At 36.7% G+C, this 21,229-nt stretch overlaps 1 protein-coding gene across 1 annotated transcript in view; it reads right to left on the bottom strand.

Moving 5' to 3' along the window:
* Nucleotides 1-21,229, bottom strand: part of COG5 (component of oligomeric golgi complex 5) — a 191,061-nt gene that overhangs the window by 45,290 nt on the left and 124,542 nt on the right. The window contains exons 10-11 of the mRNA XM_019631601.1: nt 4,173-4,283; nt 1,629-1,691 (exon numbers count right to left, since the gene is read on the bottom strand). Coding sequence (XP_019487146.1) covers nt 1,629-1,691; nt 4,173-4,283 — 174 coding nt within the window. The remainder of the gene's footprint in view (nt 1-1,628; nt 1,692-4,172; nt 4,284-21,229) is intronic.

Genomic DNA, 21,229 nt, shown 5'->3' on the forward strand with positions numbered 1-21,229 from the left:
TGACAAAGTAAAATGTCATTCTTATCTTGGGTAGTGATCAAAAAACATTTGACAGCTACTGCTAAAAGGAAAAAATGTGAATTACAGAAAAGAAAACTACATGTATTCCCTGCCCGGCAGTAAGAATATCGAGACCTTTTGGGTTGTCATACTGGCCTGATTTTACAGTGTTTCTATGATCATCTATAAATTGGACAACTCCTACTAAAAAGAATTATTTCATTATGTTAGCTTTAATAATACTTCATCATAATGACATGAGCACGTTAGGGAAAAGAAAAGGATACAGAGGTAACATCAAAGTGTACCTCTGCAATGCTGAGAGAAAACAGGCTGTCTCCTCTTACCCTGATATATGGATTTAGTGTTCTTAACTTCTGGGGCCTGTTAAATCCCCATCCATGTCACCTATGGACAGCATTTGACCTCAGAAGTTCCCTTCTCCTTTGGGATTTGTGACATCATTCTCTCCCATTTTTTTCCTCACTCTCTCTCTTTGTATCCTCTTTATTCTCTAAATTTAAGTGTTTCTCCTTAGCGTTTCCTGTAGTCCGTGCCTCTCCCTCTCCACAGACCTGCCCAAGTGATCTAAGTCCAATCTAATAGTCGACATTTATTAACTTTGTGTTGGTGTATAGCACCACTTTATAGATATAAACCAAGGCAAGAGAGAACTTATTAACTTGTCGGAAGTCATATAGCTAGTTGAACAGCTGAGACGGGCTTCACATACAGGCCGTTTGGCTCCAGAGTCTGTGCTGTATGGTCTTACTTATTTAGTACGCACTAAGTAAATATTTAGTAAACGAACGAATAAATAATGGTGGCAAGGTGTCGTAGACATGACTCTTTTGAGTCAGTAAGGTCTGGGTTTACCAGCTATATGGCTTTGAGCAAGTTACTATTCCTAAGTTGTATAAAATGGGGATATTACTATAAGAATGAATGATTTGCTTGTTTTTTAAAAAGAGTTACCTATTGTCAACTACATATGACTCCTAATCTCATACCAACATTATTTCTCATGAACTTTTTTAATATTAGAAAGGGGGCATATTTATGTTAGTATATTTAAAAAGGGAAATTTACCCTGGTTTCACGTCTTACAGATGCACATTAAGCGTTTCTCAACCTTAGCATTACTGATATTTTGGGCCTGATAATTCTTTGCCGTGGGGAGCTATCCTATGTTACAGGATGTGTAGCAGCATCCCTGGCACTAGATGCACCCCTTTCCCAGTTCTGACAACCAAAACGTCTCCAGGTATTATTAAATGGCCAGTGGGGGACAAAAGCCACCTGGCATAGAAGCACTGCTTTACTAGGACAATACTTGCCCTCACTGCCCTGAGGTACAGTGAATACTCGTAAGACTCTTGCTTCTCTTGCTTATGATACAATTACCATAAGCAGAGCACAATATGGAAACACCAACAGGGTCTATTTTCAAATTCTGGAAAACATAAACACACATGTATCCTCTCTCTTTAGGATAATTATCAACATGCTACTTTCAGTGTATACAGAATACTCTGAATTATTTTTAAAATGTGACATCTCCCACTCATTCAAACAAATAATTCTAAAACCTACTTTGATGTATAGAGTCAAAGATGAAATTCTTTTACCTTTAGGGCTGAAGTGATAGTTTGCTCCGCTGCTGGTGGAAATGAGCTCTGACTGGAAACCACCTAAAAAAGGTTTTGATCCAATTATAGTTTTGCTTAAATTATTTATTTATTTATTTATTTATTTATTTATTTATTTATTTTCTCTATTTTTACAAGGAAGTTAGATTTTTGCATTTATCATATAATTCCAAGTCATTTATTTTTATAAATACTAATTTTGGTCATAACATGATAAAGCTGTTTCCACAAGCCACATATAAAGCAGTATCATTGCTTTAGAGTAATATCTCATAAATATTTTAAAAACTCATTGGTAGGGGCTGGCCGAGTGGCTCAGCTGGTGAGAGTGCGTGCTCTTAACAACAAGGTTGCCGGTTCTACTCGCACATGGGATGGTGGGTTGCACCTCCCCCCACCCCCTCCCACCCCACAACTAAGATTGAACATGGCACCTTGAGCTGAGCAGCCCTAAGCTGCTGATGGGCAGCCACATGGTGCAGTGTGCAACAAGGCTGCCAGTTTGACTCCTGCATGGGATGGTGGACGACGCTTCCTCCCCCACCTCCCCCCCCCAACTAGACTGAAAGCAGAGTCTGGACTTGGAGTTGACTTTGTGCCCACCACAACTAAAACTGAAGAACAACAACTTGACTTGGAGCTGATGGGTCCTGGAAAGACAGGATGTTCCCTTTCCCTAATTCCCCAACACTGTTATCCTCCCCAATTCCCCCAAAAAATCTTAAAAAAAAAAACCTCATTGGAAATTATTAGTTAAGTTGAAAAACACTTTCCTATAAAAAGCAAACATACACTTCAAATAATCAAAACACTAATATTCTAAGAGCTAGTTTTACATAAGTTTTAATGATTAAGTTTTAACTTGAAAAGGTCGATCTAAAGCTATATTTATGTACTTCTTTTAAAAAATCCAATTTTCTAGGTTGACTATAATTTTCAACAAGTCTTTAAAATACAAATGTCAAACATTTCCCTTTTTACAAATCAATACAAACATCATGAAAGTTCTGAAAGTATCAATAAAGACATTTAAATCAGGCTAAATAAATACAACCTTTATTACTTGTGGGATTTTAGAGTAACTATTAAAGGAAATGAAAAATGTATCACTTATTCTTTTTATTTATTTTGTTTGTTATTTACTTTTCTGAAATTTACCTTCAAATTAACCCTTCAAAATTTGTTTTGTTTAGGGTGTGAAATACACATTTTTGGAAACCCCTCATTGATAAAAAGGACTTGTTCAAAAAAAAAATTTTTTTTTTAAAGATTTTATTGGGGAATTGGGAGACGGAACAGCGTTGGGGAATCGGGGAAGGGGAACAGACAAGTTGCTGTCTTTTTGTTCTTCAGTCTAGTTGTGGAAAACGTCGCTTCACTGGCCCACGTTGGTATTGTGATCATGCGCTCTTCCCGGGTGAGGCAGATTGGTCACTGGCCAATGGACAGCCGCTCACGGTGGCTCACAGCAGCTCACGCTGGCTGCCAGTCGCTCCCAGTAGCTTACAGCAGCCCACTGCAGCCCCACTGCAGCCTATGCCGTCACCAGCGACTCATAGCAGCCCAGCTCCAGGTGGAGCTGTTGTTCACCATCTTAGCTGTAGAGGGTGCAGCATCACTGGCCCATTTGGGATCCGAACCTGCAGCCCTGCTGCTCAGAGCTGGCCCTCCCAAGCCAACTCTTAACCAATGAGCCACTTGGCTGGCCCTAAAAATTTTAAGTTACTGAATAATAGTCACATAATTATTGTAACATACAATCCATCATATTAAAGCTCATATTAGATAGAGGTTAGGTTTTTAGGAACATTGCCTAACCTTTAGCTTCCTTTAGGCTCCTAAACATTTATCTCCTTACCTATTAAATATTTTGAAAATGATTTATAGAGAATAAACACAAGCTACTCAAAAATCAAAGATAGGCTGAAGGTGTTTTCCCAGTAATTATGAACACAATTCATCTTAGACATAATATATGAAGGCAAACAAGTTAAAGTTCAGTCTTTTTAAAAAGGCAAAAAGAATACATATTCTCTACTTGCAAGTATAATCAGTGATTACATCATAAAGATTCACTGCATTTTTTCAGCTCCCCCTGTTTTTGTGCAAAAATAGAACCTTTCTGAGATGTTAGAAGGCTTAAGAGTTCTTATTCTGTCATTAGCTTTTCTAAAATTTACTACCACCCACATGATATCAAATTATGCTTTTTAATAGGTATGAAACACAGATGATGTACCTTTAAATCATTTGCTCAATAAATCTGATTATACCCACCAAACTTGAGAGTCTACAGTTCATGTGTTTTAAACCAAATGTATAGACAAAAAGTCGCACAAATAATAAAGGCCAGGGTCAAACATTGTGAAAAAGGAGTTAATTCCTCAGCTTATTTTACGATCACGTTTTCATTATATTCTTTTGCAAAAAATTAAATAGTAAGTTGTTTAAATTTGAGGCAAGAAGAAACAAGAACTTTAAATTAAGTCTAAAGAATTTAATTAAAATAAACATAAAGGTTACCTTTGTTACCGACTGGTGCAGTTTAAACAGTGAGTTCACTACTGCCACGTTTCTTCTCTGCCCGTCGGTAAGAGGCCCAATCACCTGACTTGCATCTCCTTGTGTGGAGAGCTGTAAGAATTCAGCAAAAAAACCATTATTTCACTGGGGAGAAATGAATGCCCCCCTGACCAAGAGAATGTTAGCCGGAACTAGTCAGCCCAGCATTGAACTTTGGGCACAGCAGGGACTCCTGCAGAGATGACACCATGAATACAGAGGCCTAACTATGATTAGTCTTGCACAGAAGGCACGTCCTGCATCCATACATCATAGTTGATGGACCTGAGGCCGGTAGGACCCAAAAGCCCAGTACGTGCTGCTATGTTGATACATCAGCATAGTACGTCTAGGGAATACTTTCTGGTAATTCTCATCCAAAAAAAAGAAGAAGAAAGAGGAGAGAGAGAGCGAGAGAGTGAGAGAGAGGAGAGAGAGGAGAGAGAGAGAGAGAGAGAGAGAAGGGGGCTGGAGGGAGGGAGAAAAAGAGGGAGGGAGGGAGGGAGAAGGAGGGAATAAGGGAGAGCAGGAGGGAGGAAAGAATAAAAATAAGCCTACATCCTATGTACATTTGACAGCCATCATAATATTCCAATTAAATGAGTGGTGAAAGGATATTACTCTTTTATTAAAAAAATTAAAAATTAATTTTTTAAAAAAGTTTCCTATAATGATCAGTAGAAGTGGTATTAAGAACTTTCTTCTTCTGACCTTTAATTTACTTCTAAACATATTAGTTTTAGGGTGGAAGGCATGCAATGTTTTACTGAGTATTATAATCTAAAACTGTTGTAGTTCAATTTAAGGAAAAAACCCCCACATATAAACCGTTCTCATATTGACATTTTTCATCCAGTCCTCTATAACAATATTATTTAAAGGTAAATTAAACTTAACGAAGACAAAAAAGAAACAAACAAATAGAACATGATGCAAGTACCTCTATGAACATGGATGCAGATCTGAAACATAAAAAACTGGCCTTTTACAAGAGTTCCTAAGAATATCTTCCCTTTGTTATAGTGAGCCAAATAAAATGAGAGAGAAAGAAATACTATTTTTCTTTCTACTTTCCTTTTATAAACACACACACATATATTTTCAAAATTGAACTCAATCCCCACTTTATCAATTCCTACTTGTGGTAATAAAATACAATTTAAAAACATTAAAAATTGCAATTAAAGGGAATAACCCTTTGCTGAAGTTACAACTCATGATGATGGTTATTAAGTCAACATAAGGTTTTCTGGCATCAGGTTAAATAACTCCAATTTACTTCACCTTTCCTCATGAACACAGTCACCAACTTGTAATCAAGCTGTGTCCTATGATCATTTGTAAATTGGTGGTCTGAAAAAAGCGAGTTTTCTTATAGAAACTAGGTTAAAAGTTAATGGTTAGACTCTCAGAGCCCAAGAATCCAATTTCACTTATAAGGGGGTAAACCAATGCTAATAGAAGCTCTGAGCTCCCAGGAGAAAGCAGATGGTGGGCTCTGTGCTGTGATGAAGGTAGGAAAGGCTCCTGAATAAGACACTTTAGAGATTCAAGTACCAATTGTCAGTAGATCAATGATTATGGCAGACTTAGGTCAGGTGCTAAACGTATAGCTGCTCATCATGGGCATTAAAAGTTATACATTTAAATGTACAATTTTTCAAAATCTCATCTCTCTTCTCTTGAGATTCTCTCCAAACAATTTTGAAGAACTGCCAAATAAATGGGAAAGGGAAAGAATTGTTCTTATGTTAATCTTATTTCCATTTATTTTATGCATTCGGTATTTAAAGAAGAGAGAGGTTCACTGCTAGAAAAGGGTGGAGATCATTTTATTACTGAGGACTAATCATAGTTTTAGGTTTTTTAAAAGTATAGAAAGGCAACCCATTTCACAATCTTTGGGATGCTATAATAAAAAAAGACAGATTGTAACAAATGTTGGCCAGGATGTGAAGAAATTGGAACCCTCACACACTCCTGGTGGGAACGTAAAATGGAGTAGCTGCTTTGGAAAACAGTCTGGCCATTTCTCAAAGATAAACACAGAGTGACAAATACCTAGCAATTTCACTCCTAGTTATATACATAAGAGAAATAACACATGTTCACACAAAAGCCTGTACACAAATGTTCACAGCAGCATTATTCCATAACATAACAGCCAAAAAATGCAGAAACAAACCCACGTCAACCAACTAATGAATGGATAAATAATATGTAGCATATCCATACAATGGAACATTACTCAGGAAAAAAAAAATGGAATGAAGTTCTGATACATGCTACATCATGGATAAACCTTGAAAACATTCTAAGTAAAACAAGCCAGTCCCAAAAGTTCACATATTAAATGATTACATTTATATGAAAATCCAGACTAAGCAAATTCAAAGAGACAAAAAGTAGTTTAGTGACTAAGGAGCTGGTGGGAGGGGTGGGGGTATAGGGGGAGTGACTGCTAATGGGTATGTTTCTTCTTGGGGTGATAAAATGTTACAAGCTCGATTATGAATATACTAAAATTCATTGAACTGTACACTTTAAATGGATGAATTATATTTTAATAAAAATGGTTTTTTTTTTGTTTTTTTTTAAAGCATAGCAATGGGCCAGCCGAGTGGTGCACTGGTTAAGAGTTGGCTTGGGAGCGCCAGCTCTGAGCAGCAGCAGGGCTCCATTTTGGATTCCACATTGGCCAGTGACGCTGCGCCCTCTACAGCTAAGATGGTGAACAACAGCTCCACCCGGAGCTGGGCTGTCACCAGCAATGGCTAGGCTGCAGTGGGGCTGCAGTGGGCTGCTGTAAAAAGCTACTGTGAGCAGCCAGCAGAGCAGCCAGCATGAGTGGCCTGCAGCGGGTGTGAGCTGCTGTGAGCCACCGTGAGTAGCTGTCCAACGGCTGGAGAACGACTGCCTCACCCGGTAAGAGCGCAATGATAATACCAACATGGGGCAGTGAAGCAAGTTCTCCACAACTAGACTGAAGAACAAAAGAACAGCAACTTGTCTGTTCCCCTTCCCCGATTTCCCAGTGCTGTTCCCCTCCCCCAATTCCCCAATAAAATCTTAAAAAAAAAAAAAACCAAAAGCATAGCAAGAAGAATCCCCAGACTTCAAGACTACTTACTGACGGATGCCCTGAGAGCCTTGTGAAAACCAAGGTTGAGATAAGATGGCTAAATTAAATAGACATACAAAGATATATGAAGAAAATATTATAGGAGCAAAACATTGATAATATGACAGAACTAAAAATTAAATATTGCTATGCCGAAGACAAGGAATAAAATTTAGATATCAAAGTAAAAAATATAACACTAGATGAATGGAAACCTAATCTGCTTATTCTGGTCTTACAGCACAGAATATAACCAGTCCAACATCTTAGCTGAGGGGATCACCCTGTGTCCGTCTCCAGCACCACTCCTATCATAATCATTTTAGGAGAAATAATTTTAAATGTACAACATGCTACAAAAACAAAAGCAGTGCAAGGAACACCCATATATACTTTACCCAGATTTATCTATTAACATTTTTACCCCATTTGCCGTACTGTTTGTATTGTCTCCTTCTCCCCACCCCCTCTCATACACATTTACCTATTTTTTTTTCTGAATCATATATACATTACGGCCCTTTATCCCTAAATATTTCAGTGTGTATTTCCTAAAAATAGGGATATGCTCTTCATATATTTACATTGATACAACACTGTTATCTGGAACTTGCCATGTCTCCTGGGAGTTCTTGTTCCTTTTAGAGGGCAGTGGTGTTAGAGACCCAGATCTCGGCGTTAGGTACTCATTGCTACATACTCCTGCAGTAGCGCTTGATTAAGTCAGAATTTCTCTAAATGATCCTTCCAACACCCTGAACTCAGTCACATGTCCTCTTCTCCTTCAGGTTAAAGAACTGTACAGTGAACCTTCGTATGCTGATAACCTGTATTTTGCAACTAACATTTTACAATTTGCTTTATATCACATATCTATCCATCCTTTAACTCATTTTATATTTTTGATTCATTTCAAAATAATCTGCAGACATCAGTATACATCACTCCTAAACACTTAAGCATGCATATAATTAACTAGAATTTAATATTTACAGTTCTTTTTCCTTTAAAATTTAGGTATAATGAACTGTAGATAATTAAGTATACAATTGAATGAGGTTTGGTAAACGGTTTTACTTGTGTAGCTAACTGCATCACCGCAGAAGGGTCATTTATCCACTATCCCAGTCAACCCCCGCTGTTCTGATGTGATTAGCTTTGGCACTAAGGGAGGCTACATTCACAGACAATGTGGAAGATATTTTTAACCAGTTCCAAAGACAATGTTTGACAGAGCATTTAGTCTTCTACCAGGCCCTGCTGCCACTGTGTTCTTCTTGGGAAAAAGATTTTTACTTTTGCTCATATACATTGTTTTCAAAAACACTAAACGTAATGCATAATTTATTTTTCCTAACATTTTATTATGAACACTTGAGAGACTTGTATAGTGAACACTCATATACTGACCACCTACAGATTTTACAATACTTGCATATGCTATCCACCCCTCTATCCATTTCATATTTTTGATGCACCTCAAAATAACTTATAGACATCAGTATATGTTACCACTGACTTCACCCATTGATTAGTTCTGCCTAGCCTGTATCTTTTTATACAAAGTTACTTTGTGTACCGTGTGTAAAGCTTCTTCCAAGCGGCATAATGCTTTTGGTTTTCACCCAGGTTTGTCACTTTTTACTGCTGTGTGGTATTCTACTGTATGTATTTATCAGTTTGTTTTATCTATCTACCTGTTGTTCCCAGGATGTCTGCAATAAAATAAACACGAGACTTAGGAGTCTAAACAGACTTGTCCCTACCATTGCTGGCTGAGGAACTACTGGCTTCAATTTCATCTCTATTGTGAAACTAATAATACAGTTGATACAAAAGTATGCTTTGGAAACTGTAAAATGCCTCAGCAATGTAAGGTATTATCAAGTTTATCTCTAGGCCAATTCTATGCCTTGTTTTCATTTTATTCTCACTTATTCCTCACTTAGTTCTTTCCGCTACGCCCCTCTCCTCCATGCTCTAGCCCATCTCAGTACCGGCTAGGGATCCAAGGCACAGAACAGAGGAAATATAAGGACTGAGGAATCGGAACCAAAGCCAGTCACGCTGCATGGAGTTACAGAGTGAATTTTGGCTCCTTACAAATCATCTTACACAGATTAGGCACTCTATTTCAGAATCTTCCACCTGTCTTGAGCCATTTTAACTTTGTTTCAAGCTATTTCCTTCATTTGAACCCCTTCATATTGACTTTTCCCTAATTCACATACATATGCAGCAAGGCTTAAAGTGGAAGATGCTCATTAGGCATCTGCTGAATGACGGAAGGGCCAGAGGAAGGGTACCTCAAAGTTACATTTTGAAAGCCTACTTTATTAGAAATGAATAAAAATGTATGGAGGTGCAAAAACACAATTTTGGCTGTAAAGCATTAGGAACTATAGAAGTAGAAAGGTGGGAACAGTAAGAGATTTATCATAGATTTTAAACTATGAGAAATGTACATACTGGAGAATCATGTTACACTATTTAATAGTCTGGAAAGATGTCAGAAACCAAAAGTGTTGCATAGTGGCATTCAAGTTTTAAAAATCAGACACACACACACACACACAATAGGAAAGGGAAATAAAAGGTTAACAAACCCTCAATAATAATTAAAATGGCTCCCAAGTGTAAATGACAAGACATGTTATTCCTTTTAAGTCTAACTATCTAAAGAAAATATTTTTCAGAAATTCTAATTCTGTACATCTGTTCACTAGGAACACCATGTGAATTCAATGCATGAGAAACAGCTGAGACTGAATCCTTGGAATAATGATAAACTATATAATTAACATGAGGATTTGTTTTTATATAATTAATTTGCAGAGGAAATGACCAAGCTCTCCCTAACATCACAGCTTAGGGCTAAAAGTATAAGAAATAAAACTGACAATTAGTTCTGAATTACAGAAGGTTAAGTTACTTTCCAGATACTATGAAAATACCACTAGTGTTCTATTAATCTACAATTTCTATTATTGCCAAAGAAATGTCGAGACTATACAATAATTTCTTTTTATGTGGATTTGTTCATAATTCTTCTAAGTATTTCTTTGCAAGCATACATAAAACAAATGAGAAAAAAGTAAGTATTAGAATTTCACAGGTTTATAGCAGAACACTGTGAAATGTATACTAATTGACACTGCTCTAAAAATGAGTCGAAGCATTTTTATAATTAAATCAGATATTTTTAACAAAAACTTTGAAATAAGTTTTGATGACCCTTTACTTATATTTATACATGCTTTCTATCTAATTTTTGGAGTCATAACAAACACACACACACACACACACGAAAGTATTAGTGTTATTATTGTTATTATTTTCATGAGAAGTAGAAAAGGCAAATATTTGGATCTCTGATTGTCACTCCCCTGCCCACACATACAGAAGTCGTCAGTAATCAGTCGTGGCCCTGTGATGGTCTCTGCAGTACTGTAGGCAGACCTGACATGGGATGGGATCTATTTGCAATCTCTGATCTGTGTCATATCAGTTTTTCTGGACATATGGTCCAATAATTCTAAGTGTATCTATGGGTCATCTAAATGTTTTCTAGGTCAGAAGATGCTAATGAGCAACATAGTCCAAGAGTTTTAAAACTGCTGTATCCTTATATATTCCACTATTAGAAATGTATCCTCAGAAAATAATAAGTTATATGCACAAAGATAATGCTGTTTATAAAACAGAGAAGTTGGAAAACCCTACATGTCTAAGAATAAGAGAATAGTTGGGTATATTAGGCAATTCACATGATGAAACCAACAAACAATGGGAGAACTGCTTATGTTACAGTGTTAATTGCTAAACAAAAAAGCAGATTAATCTATGAAGCACTTTGCTCTCACAAAAAGACTGGAAAGCAAAAATGTTAAAACAGTATGAAGCATTACATGAGGAAAGTTACTGAAATACTAGCAAAGGGCACTGCGGATTCCATAAAGTATCTATACAGCTGACTTATAGAATACACTTAGCAATTTTATCCATTATAAAAATGAAAATATACAATCTCCATTTCTAAAAGATTTAAGATAACATGAGAAAATAAGCTTTGGTTACTGTTTACTTACCCAAAAGAAGGTTTTGGAAAAATAACCTCTTTTGATCTACTAATCTATGACACAGGTAAAAATAGCTGATTTTTATTCATGAGGTGTGATCTAAAAATGCGATGAATGTTTAAATAAAAAAAATGTATAGGACCGGCCGAGTGGCTCAGTTGGTTAAGAGCTCGCTCAAGAGTTGGAGCTCTGAGCAACAGCGGTTCGAGTCCAGCCCAAGCTGAGCAGCTGCTGAGCTGCCAACAGGTGGCAGGATGGCTCAGCTAAAAAAAATAAATAAATAAATAAAAATAAAAAATAAAAATTTATAGTAAAAGACACATTGCCATTAATCTCCCTCAAAATACTCCCCCTCATTTTAAACACGCTTATCCCATCATTCTTGCCACTTTCTGAAGCAGTCTGGAAGTCCTCTTTCATGAGTGTTTTTAGTTGCACTGTTGTGGCTGCCACGATGTCCTGAATCAATCAAAATGTTTTCCTTTCATGGTCATTTTGACTTTAGGGAAGAGCCAGAAATTGCACAGTGCCAGATCTGGTGAATAAGGTGGATGAGGACACATCATAATATTTTTATTAGACAGAAATTGCCATACCAGAAGCGATGTATGACACGGAGCATTGACATGATGGAAGATGAAGTAAAGACACTCAAAAGAAGACTACCAGAGCTGCTTCAGAAAGTGACAAGAACAATGGGATAAGTGTGTTCGAAGCACTGGGGAATATTTTGTGGGGGATTAATGGCAAAGTGTCTACTGTAATAAATTTTTTATTTAAACATTCACCGTATTTTTTTTTAATCACACCTCATATATTTACTTATCAAGTACTTTCATCATAGGTTACATGGCTCAAGTTAAGGAATACAAGAATTATGATTAAATATCATTTAGCTTATTAAAACGTGCCAATTATCCTATAAAAACATAAAGGTACATACATACATACATATACACACTCACAAATTATCAAACATTCCTAATACTAAATATAACTCGTAATACATTAGAAATCACATTGTATTTGGAATCCAGAGCAGAGCACGTTTCTGCAAATGCACAGCAAAGGACAAATCCTTCAATTCCCTGGCATGTCAACCTAACTAAACCTTCCTGACAAATGAAACTAATTGTCTTAGGTGCTAAAGCAATCAGGAAATATTTTCAAGAAAATCTTTCTACAGTGCATGACACACTTTTCTGGTTTCATAAATAAGGTACATAGAACATGTACCTTAAGAAAGCAAATTCTACTTAAATTAACCATTGTATGTGTTCACCAGCATTATGATGACCAGTGTTTTGTGCTATTACATATTTTTGTTTTAAAATATCAGGGTATATATGGCTGCTTGCCCCTTCACTCATTAAACAGCCTTAGGTTACTATATCTTTTGAAATTTTGTGTTTTCTTTTTCTTTAAATTTTGGTACTGTTCCAAGCCTTTTCATATTCCTAAGGTGTTAGTTTGCTCTTTTTGATCTTCTCCTTTTTGATCTTGGTCTAACCTGTTTTAAAGTGGGAACCTAGAGAACTAACTCCATGAAACCTGGGAGACTTTCCCATGAATTAAGCATGTATTCTAGCAGTTCAGAGGGGTTTTATTTCCTTCCTGGTTCTTATTTATATTTCAGACTATTGAATTTGTTAAGTGTTTGCTTGATAAAAAAAGAAAGAGGTGTTACTACATATCCATTTATCTAAAAACTAAAAACAGGTACCCATTCAACCATAGAGCAGATTCGATGGTAACATTACATCTTGACATCAAACTAAATCTTCACACAAATAAATCTGTTTTCAGGGAGATGACAGCTTGAGATGGGTTCCCTTTCAAACAGTTAACATATGACCAAAAAGCTGGGAACAAAATTAAATCTTGTTTATACATGAGCGAGGAGCAAGATCAGCATCCAGGAACAAAATACAGCTTGCAATTCAAAGCTGTAATGCTCAGACAGCCCCTTCTCATTAACCTTTCTACATCTTCCCCATGCTCCAGTCCTAAATCAAAACCCCCACCTGGCACACAGGATTTAGCAACTACAGGGGGTGGGGAAGGTAAACACAATTTGCTAAGAATGGGTCATTTAGAGCTTTTACTTTATTTTCTTCAAAGGGCTTTATGCTTTTGAACAACAGATGGAATTTCCACCTACCCACAACCAATCACTAGCTCCTAAACACTGGCCTCGTTAATTAAACTTATAGTCACAAGTCTGCATATTTTAACTCTTCGAAAAAGAGAGAACTGTCAGGTATACTGAGCTTTCCCGTTTTTCAATAACGAATGCTATGACTAATTTATTAATCAACAGCAAAACTTTTCACATATACATAAAGTACAGAGAATAAATCCTCTTTGAATTAAGGTAATTTGGATTTACTACAAACTAAATCAAACCAAAGAACTTCCAGGAGGAATGAAAGTTTTTTACCCTCAGGGATATAGAAAAACTAAAATCCCAGCATCCTACGATTAAGGCCTAAGTTAGCTTCAAATATATAAACTACTAGAAATAATTTGTAGTTTATATATTTGTACATAGACTAGTACTTCCACAGTTTTAGAGATGTAAATTCTAATATAATTAAACCTATAATTTTGTATTCATTATTAATTTTCATAGCAAAACAAGTTATTTATATATAAAGGTAAATTTAACTAAAGTCTTAATTATAATAAAAATGTTATATTATTGAACTCCAAGCTAATGAGGCTCTCCTTATATATTAATCTTTTGTCTGGGAAGTCTTTGGCAGGTAGTTCTTTTTTTATTATTATTTTTTATTTTTTAGCTGAGCCATCCTGCCACCTGTTGGCAGCTCAGCTCAGGCGCAGCGTCACTGGCCTGTGGGAATCGCACCAACGGCCCTGTTGCTCAGAGCTCATGCTCTTAAGCTAACTCTTAACTGAGCCACTCAGCTGTCCCGAAATAGTTGATTTTTATATAAGTTATTGTAGATGAAAAAGGGCTTCTATGGAAAGTAACATCACTGAGTGATCTGATCATAAACTCTTAACTGGGAAAGTCACGGTGGGTAGTTAGACCCAAACACACAACTTCTTTAATAAAAGGTTTATCTTTGCCTTAAGCAAGCCCTGTCCATTGCTTCTGTGCATCTAGGTTAACACACCTTTGAAATTCCCCTTTTCAGACCCCTCCTTTGGAAGTGTGACCACCCTCAAGAGTACACATAACCTTAACTATCCTGTAATCTTATCCCTACCATGCTTTTTCCCACTTCCATGTAATCTTCCTTTTTTCCTTCCTTAATCTTAAGTACATAAAGGAAAGGGAAAACTGTTGATTCTTCAAAGTATTTTTCTCAGTCTGTTGAGATCTTGCTTCTAGGAGCATCCTCTGTTTGACTCAATAAATTTTCATAAAAATTCTCTACAGGTTTAGATTGGATGTCATACATTGACATCATGTATGAAAGGGTTCAGGGCATGCCACTCAGAATATGCTGTCTTGGTAAATTGATTATTTTGAGCATAAGGCACTTGAAAAACAGCAAACACAGGGAGAGGCTTCCTCAGAACTCACCTTCTCTGCCAAAAAGCAGATCCTCCTACAGGAGCTCAACTGTCATCAATTATCCCCAGAGGAGTTTTATCAACCAGGGAGATGAACTCTTTTCACAAGAGAGGAAACTAAAAGTAAACATCGCACCCATGCAAACTTTGTCACAAACTATCATATCTCCCATCTATCTTTCTAAGGTCCCATTTACCCTTTCCAAAAATCATCTGTTCTCCACCAAGTAGCCTATACTTCCTTCCCTTCCACTTCCCCCATTAAAACAGCACATAAGCTCTCAAATCTCATCCATTTTTTTGGTATTCACGTTTTTTTCCTGTGATGCCCTTATGCACCTACTATTGAAAAACTACATTTGTATACTTTTCCCTCCTGTTAATCTCTCTATTGTCAGTTTATTTCATAGACACAGCTATGGAACCTAGGAGGGTGGAGGGAAAGTGTTTCCTCCCCTCCATGTATGTTGATTTTACAAAAGTCACTTATAAGTTGTGGATGAAAAAGTAGTGCTGCCATAAATCTAACAGAAAGAACCCTCAGAGTAATCTGATCACAGGTTCCTAACTGGGCAGGTCATAGTGGGAAGTCACCTCCCAGGCCTGTAACTTCTTCAGTGCCAGGTTTGAAGCCAGCCCTGTCCGTTGTTCTTGTGCATCTAGGTTAACACACCTTTGAAATGCCAGAAGTAATCCTTCTTCCAGACCCCTTGGAGGCATAACCACCCTCAGGGGAGCACATTGTCTTGTAGACTATCCTGTACTGTCTCCCTCCTTCCTGTAATCTTCCGGTAGGTCCCTCCTTAATTCCAAATCTATAAAAGAAACTGTAAAACTATCATTCTGGGGAGCATCTGAGATCTCGCTTCCTGACAACTGTTGTCAGTTTGGCTCAAATAAACTCATAAAAATTCTCTACAGGTTTTGGATGCTTCTTATATCAACAAATTCTAGAACAGGCTTTTGGTTTCATTGATTTTTCTTTATTGGTTTTCTGTTTTTAATGTGATTGATTTCTGCTCTCATCTTTATTATTTCCTTCTTTCTACTTGCTATGAATTTAATTTGCTTCTCCCTTCTTCCAGTTTTTTTTAATACAGAGGGTACCAAAAAAATGTATACACATTTGAAGAAAGGAAAAAATTGTATTAAAATTACGTTGATTGTAACCACTTTGAGCACCTCTTGTAATTGCAGAAGTCAAACGTGACTTGTATTGATCTTTTGTTATCAGTATATATTGAGCATTACAATTTTAATACAGTTTTTTCCTTTCTTAAAATGTGTGTACATTTTGGGGGCACCCTCTGTATATGTAATTTTTATTAAAAAATTGTCATTACAATACACCCTGTGTTTCAATTAATGCTTTTGGATGCAAAAAACCAGAATGCTTCCAAAAGGTGGTTTAAAAATATAGACTTAAGCCTGACCACCGCACTGCATTTCTGAAGCTGATGTTGAATAATATTGTGTGTCAACTATAATTATATATACATATAGTCACGGGATGTGGAGTAGAGAGTGGGAATGGAGTCAATGGAATTGTAATAGATAAGCATGATATCGAGGGTGGGAGGGCAGTACATGGGGGGAGGGGGGTTATTACTTTGTGAGGGTGAAAAGGATAACTATTGCATTGTTCTGTACACCTAAAACTAACAATAAAAAAATTTATTAAAAAAAAATACAGATTTAACATAGCTTAACAAGCTTCTAATGTGTAAATAGTTCCAGAATGGTTGTAATGAATGATTTGACACAAAATAAACATAATCAGTTGTGGAATAATGTTGTCCAAATCCTACCCACTCTTTCTAATTAAATTTGTTCAAGAAAAAAAATGGCAGAGTTTTAAAGTGATGTTCAAAGTTTTTCTTTTTCATGTAGTAATATGGTCAGAGGAGATTTACTTATGATATTAATTATTTTTCACCCCCCTAGTTTCTTAAGGTGGAAGATTAGAGCACTTATTTGAGAACCACCCAATATAAACATTTCATGCTATGAGTTTTCCTGAGTTAACTATATCTCACAAATTTTGATACTTTATATTTTGATTTTTATTTAGTTCAAAATATATTTTTACATTTCCCTTTTTGACCCAGGGGTTATTTAAAAGTATGTTATTTTATTTTAAAATATTTGTGATATTTTCCAGTTACTTTAAGAGGAGGGGATCATAGTGTGGCAATGGGCCCTAGACAAAGGCCCTCCCAGGCCATATGGTCACTAAGGATTTTGCGCGGGCTTCGGACAAAGACATTCCTGGACTGTATGGTTATCAAGACTTCCCGGTGTAATATTTCCAAATTCCTACCTCACCCGTGAACCAGTCAGGAACTGGCACAATAACCACATGTCCTAATAATAAATCTTAGCTGCCAACCTGGAAACCTCAGGGTATATAACCCCAAATCCCACTTGATGTAGGGCTCAGCCTCTGGATGTGAATCCGCTGAGCCAGTGCCGGCACTAATAAAGGTTGCTTCCCACGCCTTGGTGTCCTGTCTCCTTGTCTGGGTTCCCGCAACAATAGATGTCTTTGAAATCTGTTACTATATTTTCTCCCCAAAATTCACATATCATAACACTTTATAACTTCCTGGGGTTCACAAATCCTCTGAAACCACTTTACAGACCTCCTCAGTAAAAAATTTCGACCCTAAGATTTCTTGATTCCTATCACAGAGAAAACACTTCCCATATGCACCATTTCTTAAATGTATGTCTTGAAAATATTCTAAATTGGCACAAATTCATACTAGTGAGTTGAGTAAAAGTTAGCTGCCCGAAAGTGTTGTTGACATAAGAACATCCAAACCCGTGGAGAATTTTTATAAGAGTTTATTTGAGCCAAACTAAGAACATATGCTGGTGTCGACAAAAAAAATCCAGCCTAAGAGAAAGCCTATAAGAGTTTATCTAAGCCAAACTAACGACAATTGCTAGGAAGCAAAATTTCAATGGATTGAGAAAATGCTCCACAAAATGGCATTTGCAGCTTATTTTATTCATAAAATCAAAGGAGAAAGGTTACATGAAATCTATTGGTGGTAGATTTAAAGGGGTGGGAGAAAGCAAAGCAGGGAAATCTCTGGGATTGGATAAAAGTAAACGAGAGACAGGTACTTCTTTCACATAGGTGGGTACAGGATAGTTAATGGTTCAGTTTATAGCACATAAAGATGGTAATCAGGACAAGAATAATAATGAGGGATTCTGTAGTTTCCTGCTCTGGTCAGGAATAAAGGATTACGGACATTCCAAGGGCACGTTATCCTAGATGCAAAAAGACAATGGACAGGCTCATGTAAGGTAGAGATTGACCTTTGTCAAGGAAGCTACAGACTAAAGGTGTGACTTCCCCCCCATGGCCCACCTTAGTTAGGAATTTTTATGTTCACACCATCATCTTATGTGGTTATTTTCAGTCTCCTGAGCTTGTCAGGTTTTAACCTGTGGCCACTTTTTCTTCCCCACAGAGAGCAAGATCTCAAGTGCTCCGGAGAATAACACTTTTGCAGTTACTTTTATGTATTTGGAATTAAGGAGGGAAGTAAGATTATATGGAGGTGGGAGAAAGCAAGTTGGGAATTAGATTACAGGATAGTTAACAAGATTATCTACTCCCTTGAGGGTGGTTACTTTTTTAAAAAAAATATTATTAGTTTCAGGTGTACAGACCAATGCAATAGTTATCCTTTTCACCCCTCACAAACGGTGGTTACTTCTTTCAAAGGTGTGTTAACCCAGATATACAGAAACAATAGACGGGGCTTGCTTCAGGCAAAGATAAGCCTTTACTAAAAAGTTATATGCCTGGGGTGTGATTACCCACCATGACCTGCTCAGTTAGGAATTTAGGATCAGATCACCCTGTGAGGTTACTGTCTGAAAAATCCCTTTTTCATCCACAGTGTGCTGTTTGATACAGTGAACGGTAATTGAGACAATCAACAGCTTCTAAAATGCAAATGAGTTCTTTTATACTCAGATGCAGTGAATTTTAGTTTGCATCCTAATTTTTATTTATCTGTTTGTTTGTTTATTTATTTATTTATTTATTTATTTATTGTTTTTTAAGTTGCAGAAAAGGAGTTTATTAGAAGTAAAAATACATTTCAAAGAAGCAGCAGCGGGCCAAGCAGTAGAGAATAGCTCAAGGGCCATTATTAGAAATGAAAGTACACTCCAAAGAGTTTGGAGCGGGCTGAGCAAAGGCAAGGCTCAAAATGCTCAAAAGGCCGCATCGCAATTTCTAAAAGGAGGTGTTCGAGTATCTTCTGTTTCACAACTTTTTTTTTCTTTTTTAAGCTGAGCCATCCTGCTACCTGTTGGCAGCTCAGCAGCTGCTCAGCTCAGGCTGGACTGAAACCGCTGTTGCTCAGAGCTCAAACTCTTGAGCGAGCTCTTAGCCAACTGAGCCACTCGGCCGGCACTTGTTTTGCAATTTTTAAAAGGAGGTGTTCGAGTATCTTCTGCTGCCTTCTCTGTTTGTCCCTGGTGCCTGGGGGTTTTACAGTTGCCCTTTCAGCCACCCTCCCTCCTCACCACCACAGCTCTCCATCCAGTTCATAACCATATCCCGTGGCACTGGAATACTGCAGATCCAGTTCCTGGGCACGTTTTGGCCTTGGTTCCATTAGCAAGGCAACATTGCCTCCTGTCAATAGGGTAATGCCCATAGCTGCCCTAGGAGGTAAATGGAGGTTTTCTCTATATTTTTTTTGTGAGTCTGATACAGCTTTACTGTTCTATGTATTCTGGTGTCTATGTGTTAGGGAAGAGGGTGCTCTGATTGAATCACAGCCTAACCAGACTAAATGCTGACAACTTTCTCTTCCAGAAATAGACTCTCAAATAGTATAATTTTGAAGGATAATCAGGGAATTAAATTATATTCCTATTCTTTGGAACAGGGATAAGATGAAAAGCTCTTCTTGATCACTAATGTGCTTAAAAAGATTTAAAAGCTCTATAGTGTTAAGACTTCCAATTTCAGTGAAAATGGACCAGGTAATTCAGACTAATCCTGACAATGAGGACACATTGAAAAGATGAATAATATATTAAGAAAATCTTCATGGTATCGAAGTGCTAACATGGCAGCAAAAAATTATAGGGCAAGATCCAATTGGCTAATTTCTTTTCAAGTCTCTAACTACTATTCGTATTTCTTGGAGTCGGTATAAAAAATTCTATTTGTTTAGAGACTGAAGAAGCTCCACATTCTGAAATAAAGGAGAAAATAAAGTATAGTTTGTGACAAAAGAGATAAATAAAAAATACAAGAGGGAAAATATCTGAATATTATATGCTTACAGTAATGAAAACGGGTTTAGTACAATAAAGATTAGAAAATGTAATAAGGCATATATATATATATATATATATATATATATATATATAAAATCAAATGAAGTCATATAGAAAAAGGCTAATGAGTTTTTTAAAGTAATATTAACATTAACTAAAATCATTTCCTATATTAATAACTTTCTGTCTTTGGCTATAAAGCTGACAGTCAAATGTCATAAATTTAATACACACTTGGAAAAAACTTTTGCAAGTCATGTATCTGACAAGAGGTTAATATCCAAATACATAAAGAACTCATATAATTCAGTAGCAAAAAAGAAGAAGAATAATAATCCAATTAAAAAACAGGCAGAGGATCTGAACACATTTCTCCAAAGAGGACATACAGGTGGCCAACAGACATATGAAAAGATGCTCAACATTACTAATCATCAGGGAAATATAAATCAAAACCACAATAAGCTATCATCTCACACTGGTCAGAATGGCTGTTATCATAAAAGCCAACCAACAACAAGTGTTGGAGAGGATGAGGAGAAAAGGGACCCCTTGTGCGCTGTTGGTGGGATTGCAAATTGTTGCAGCCACTGTGTAAAACAGTACGGAAGTTCCTCAAAAAATTAAAAAAGAACTGTCATATGATCTGGCAATTCCACTTCTGGGTATTTATCGGAAGAAAAGGAAATCACTATCTCATAAACATATCTGCACCTCTATGTTCACTGCAGTATTATTTACACTAGTTAAGACATGGAAACATCTGAAGTGCCCATGGACAAATGAATGGATAAAGACAATGTGATACATATAAGCACGCGTGTACACACACACACACACACAATATGAGATATTATTCAGGCATTAAAAAAAAAAAAAGAAAATCCTGCTATTTGTGACAACATGGATGCACCCTGATGGCATTATGCTAAGTAAAATAAGTCAGGCAAAGAAAG

This window comes from Hipposideros armiger, unplaced genomic scaffold (assembly GCF_001890085.2).
Source record: "Hipposideros armiger isolate ML-2016 unplaced genomic scaffold, ASM189008v1 scaffold_1017, whole genome shotgun sequence".
In the NCBI taxonomy this organism is placed as follows: Eukaryota; Metazoa; Chordata; class Mammalia; order Chiroptera; family Hipposideridae; genus Hipposideros; species Hipposideros armiger.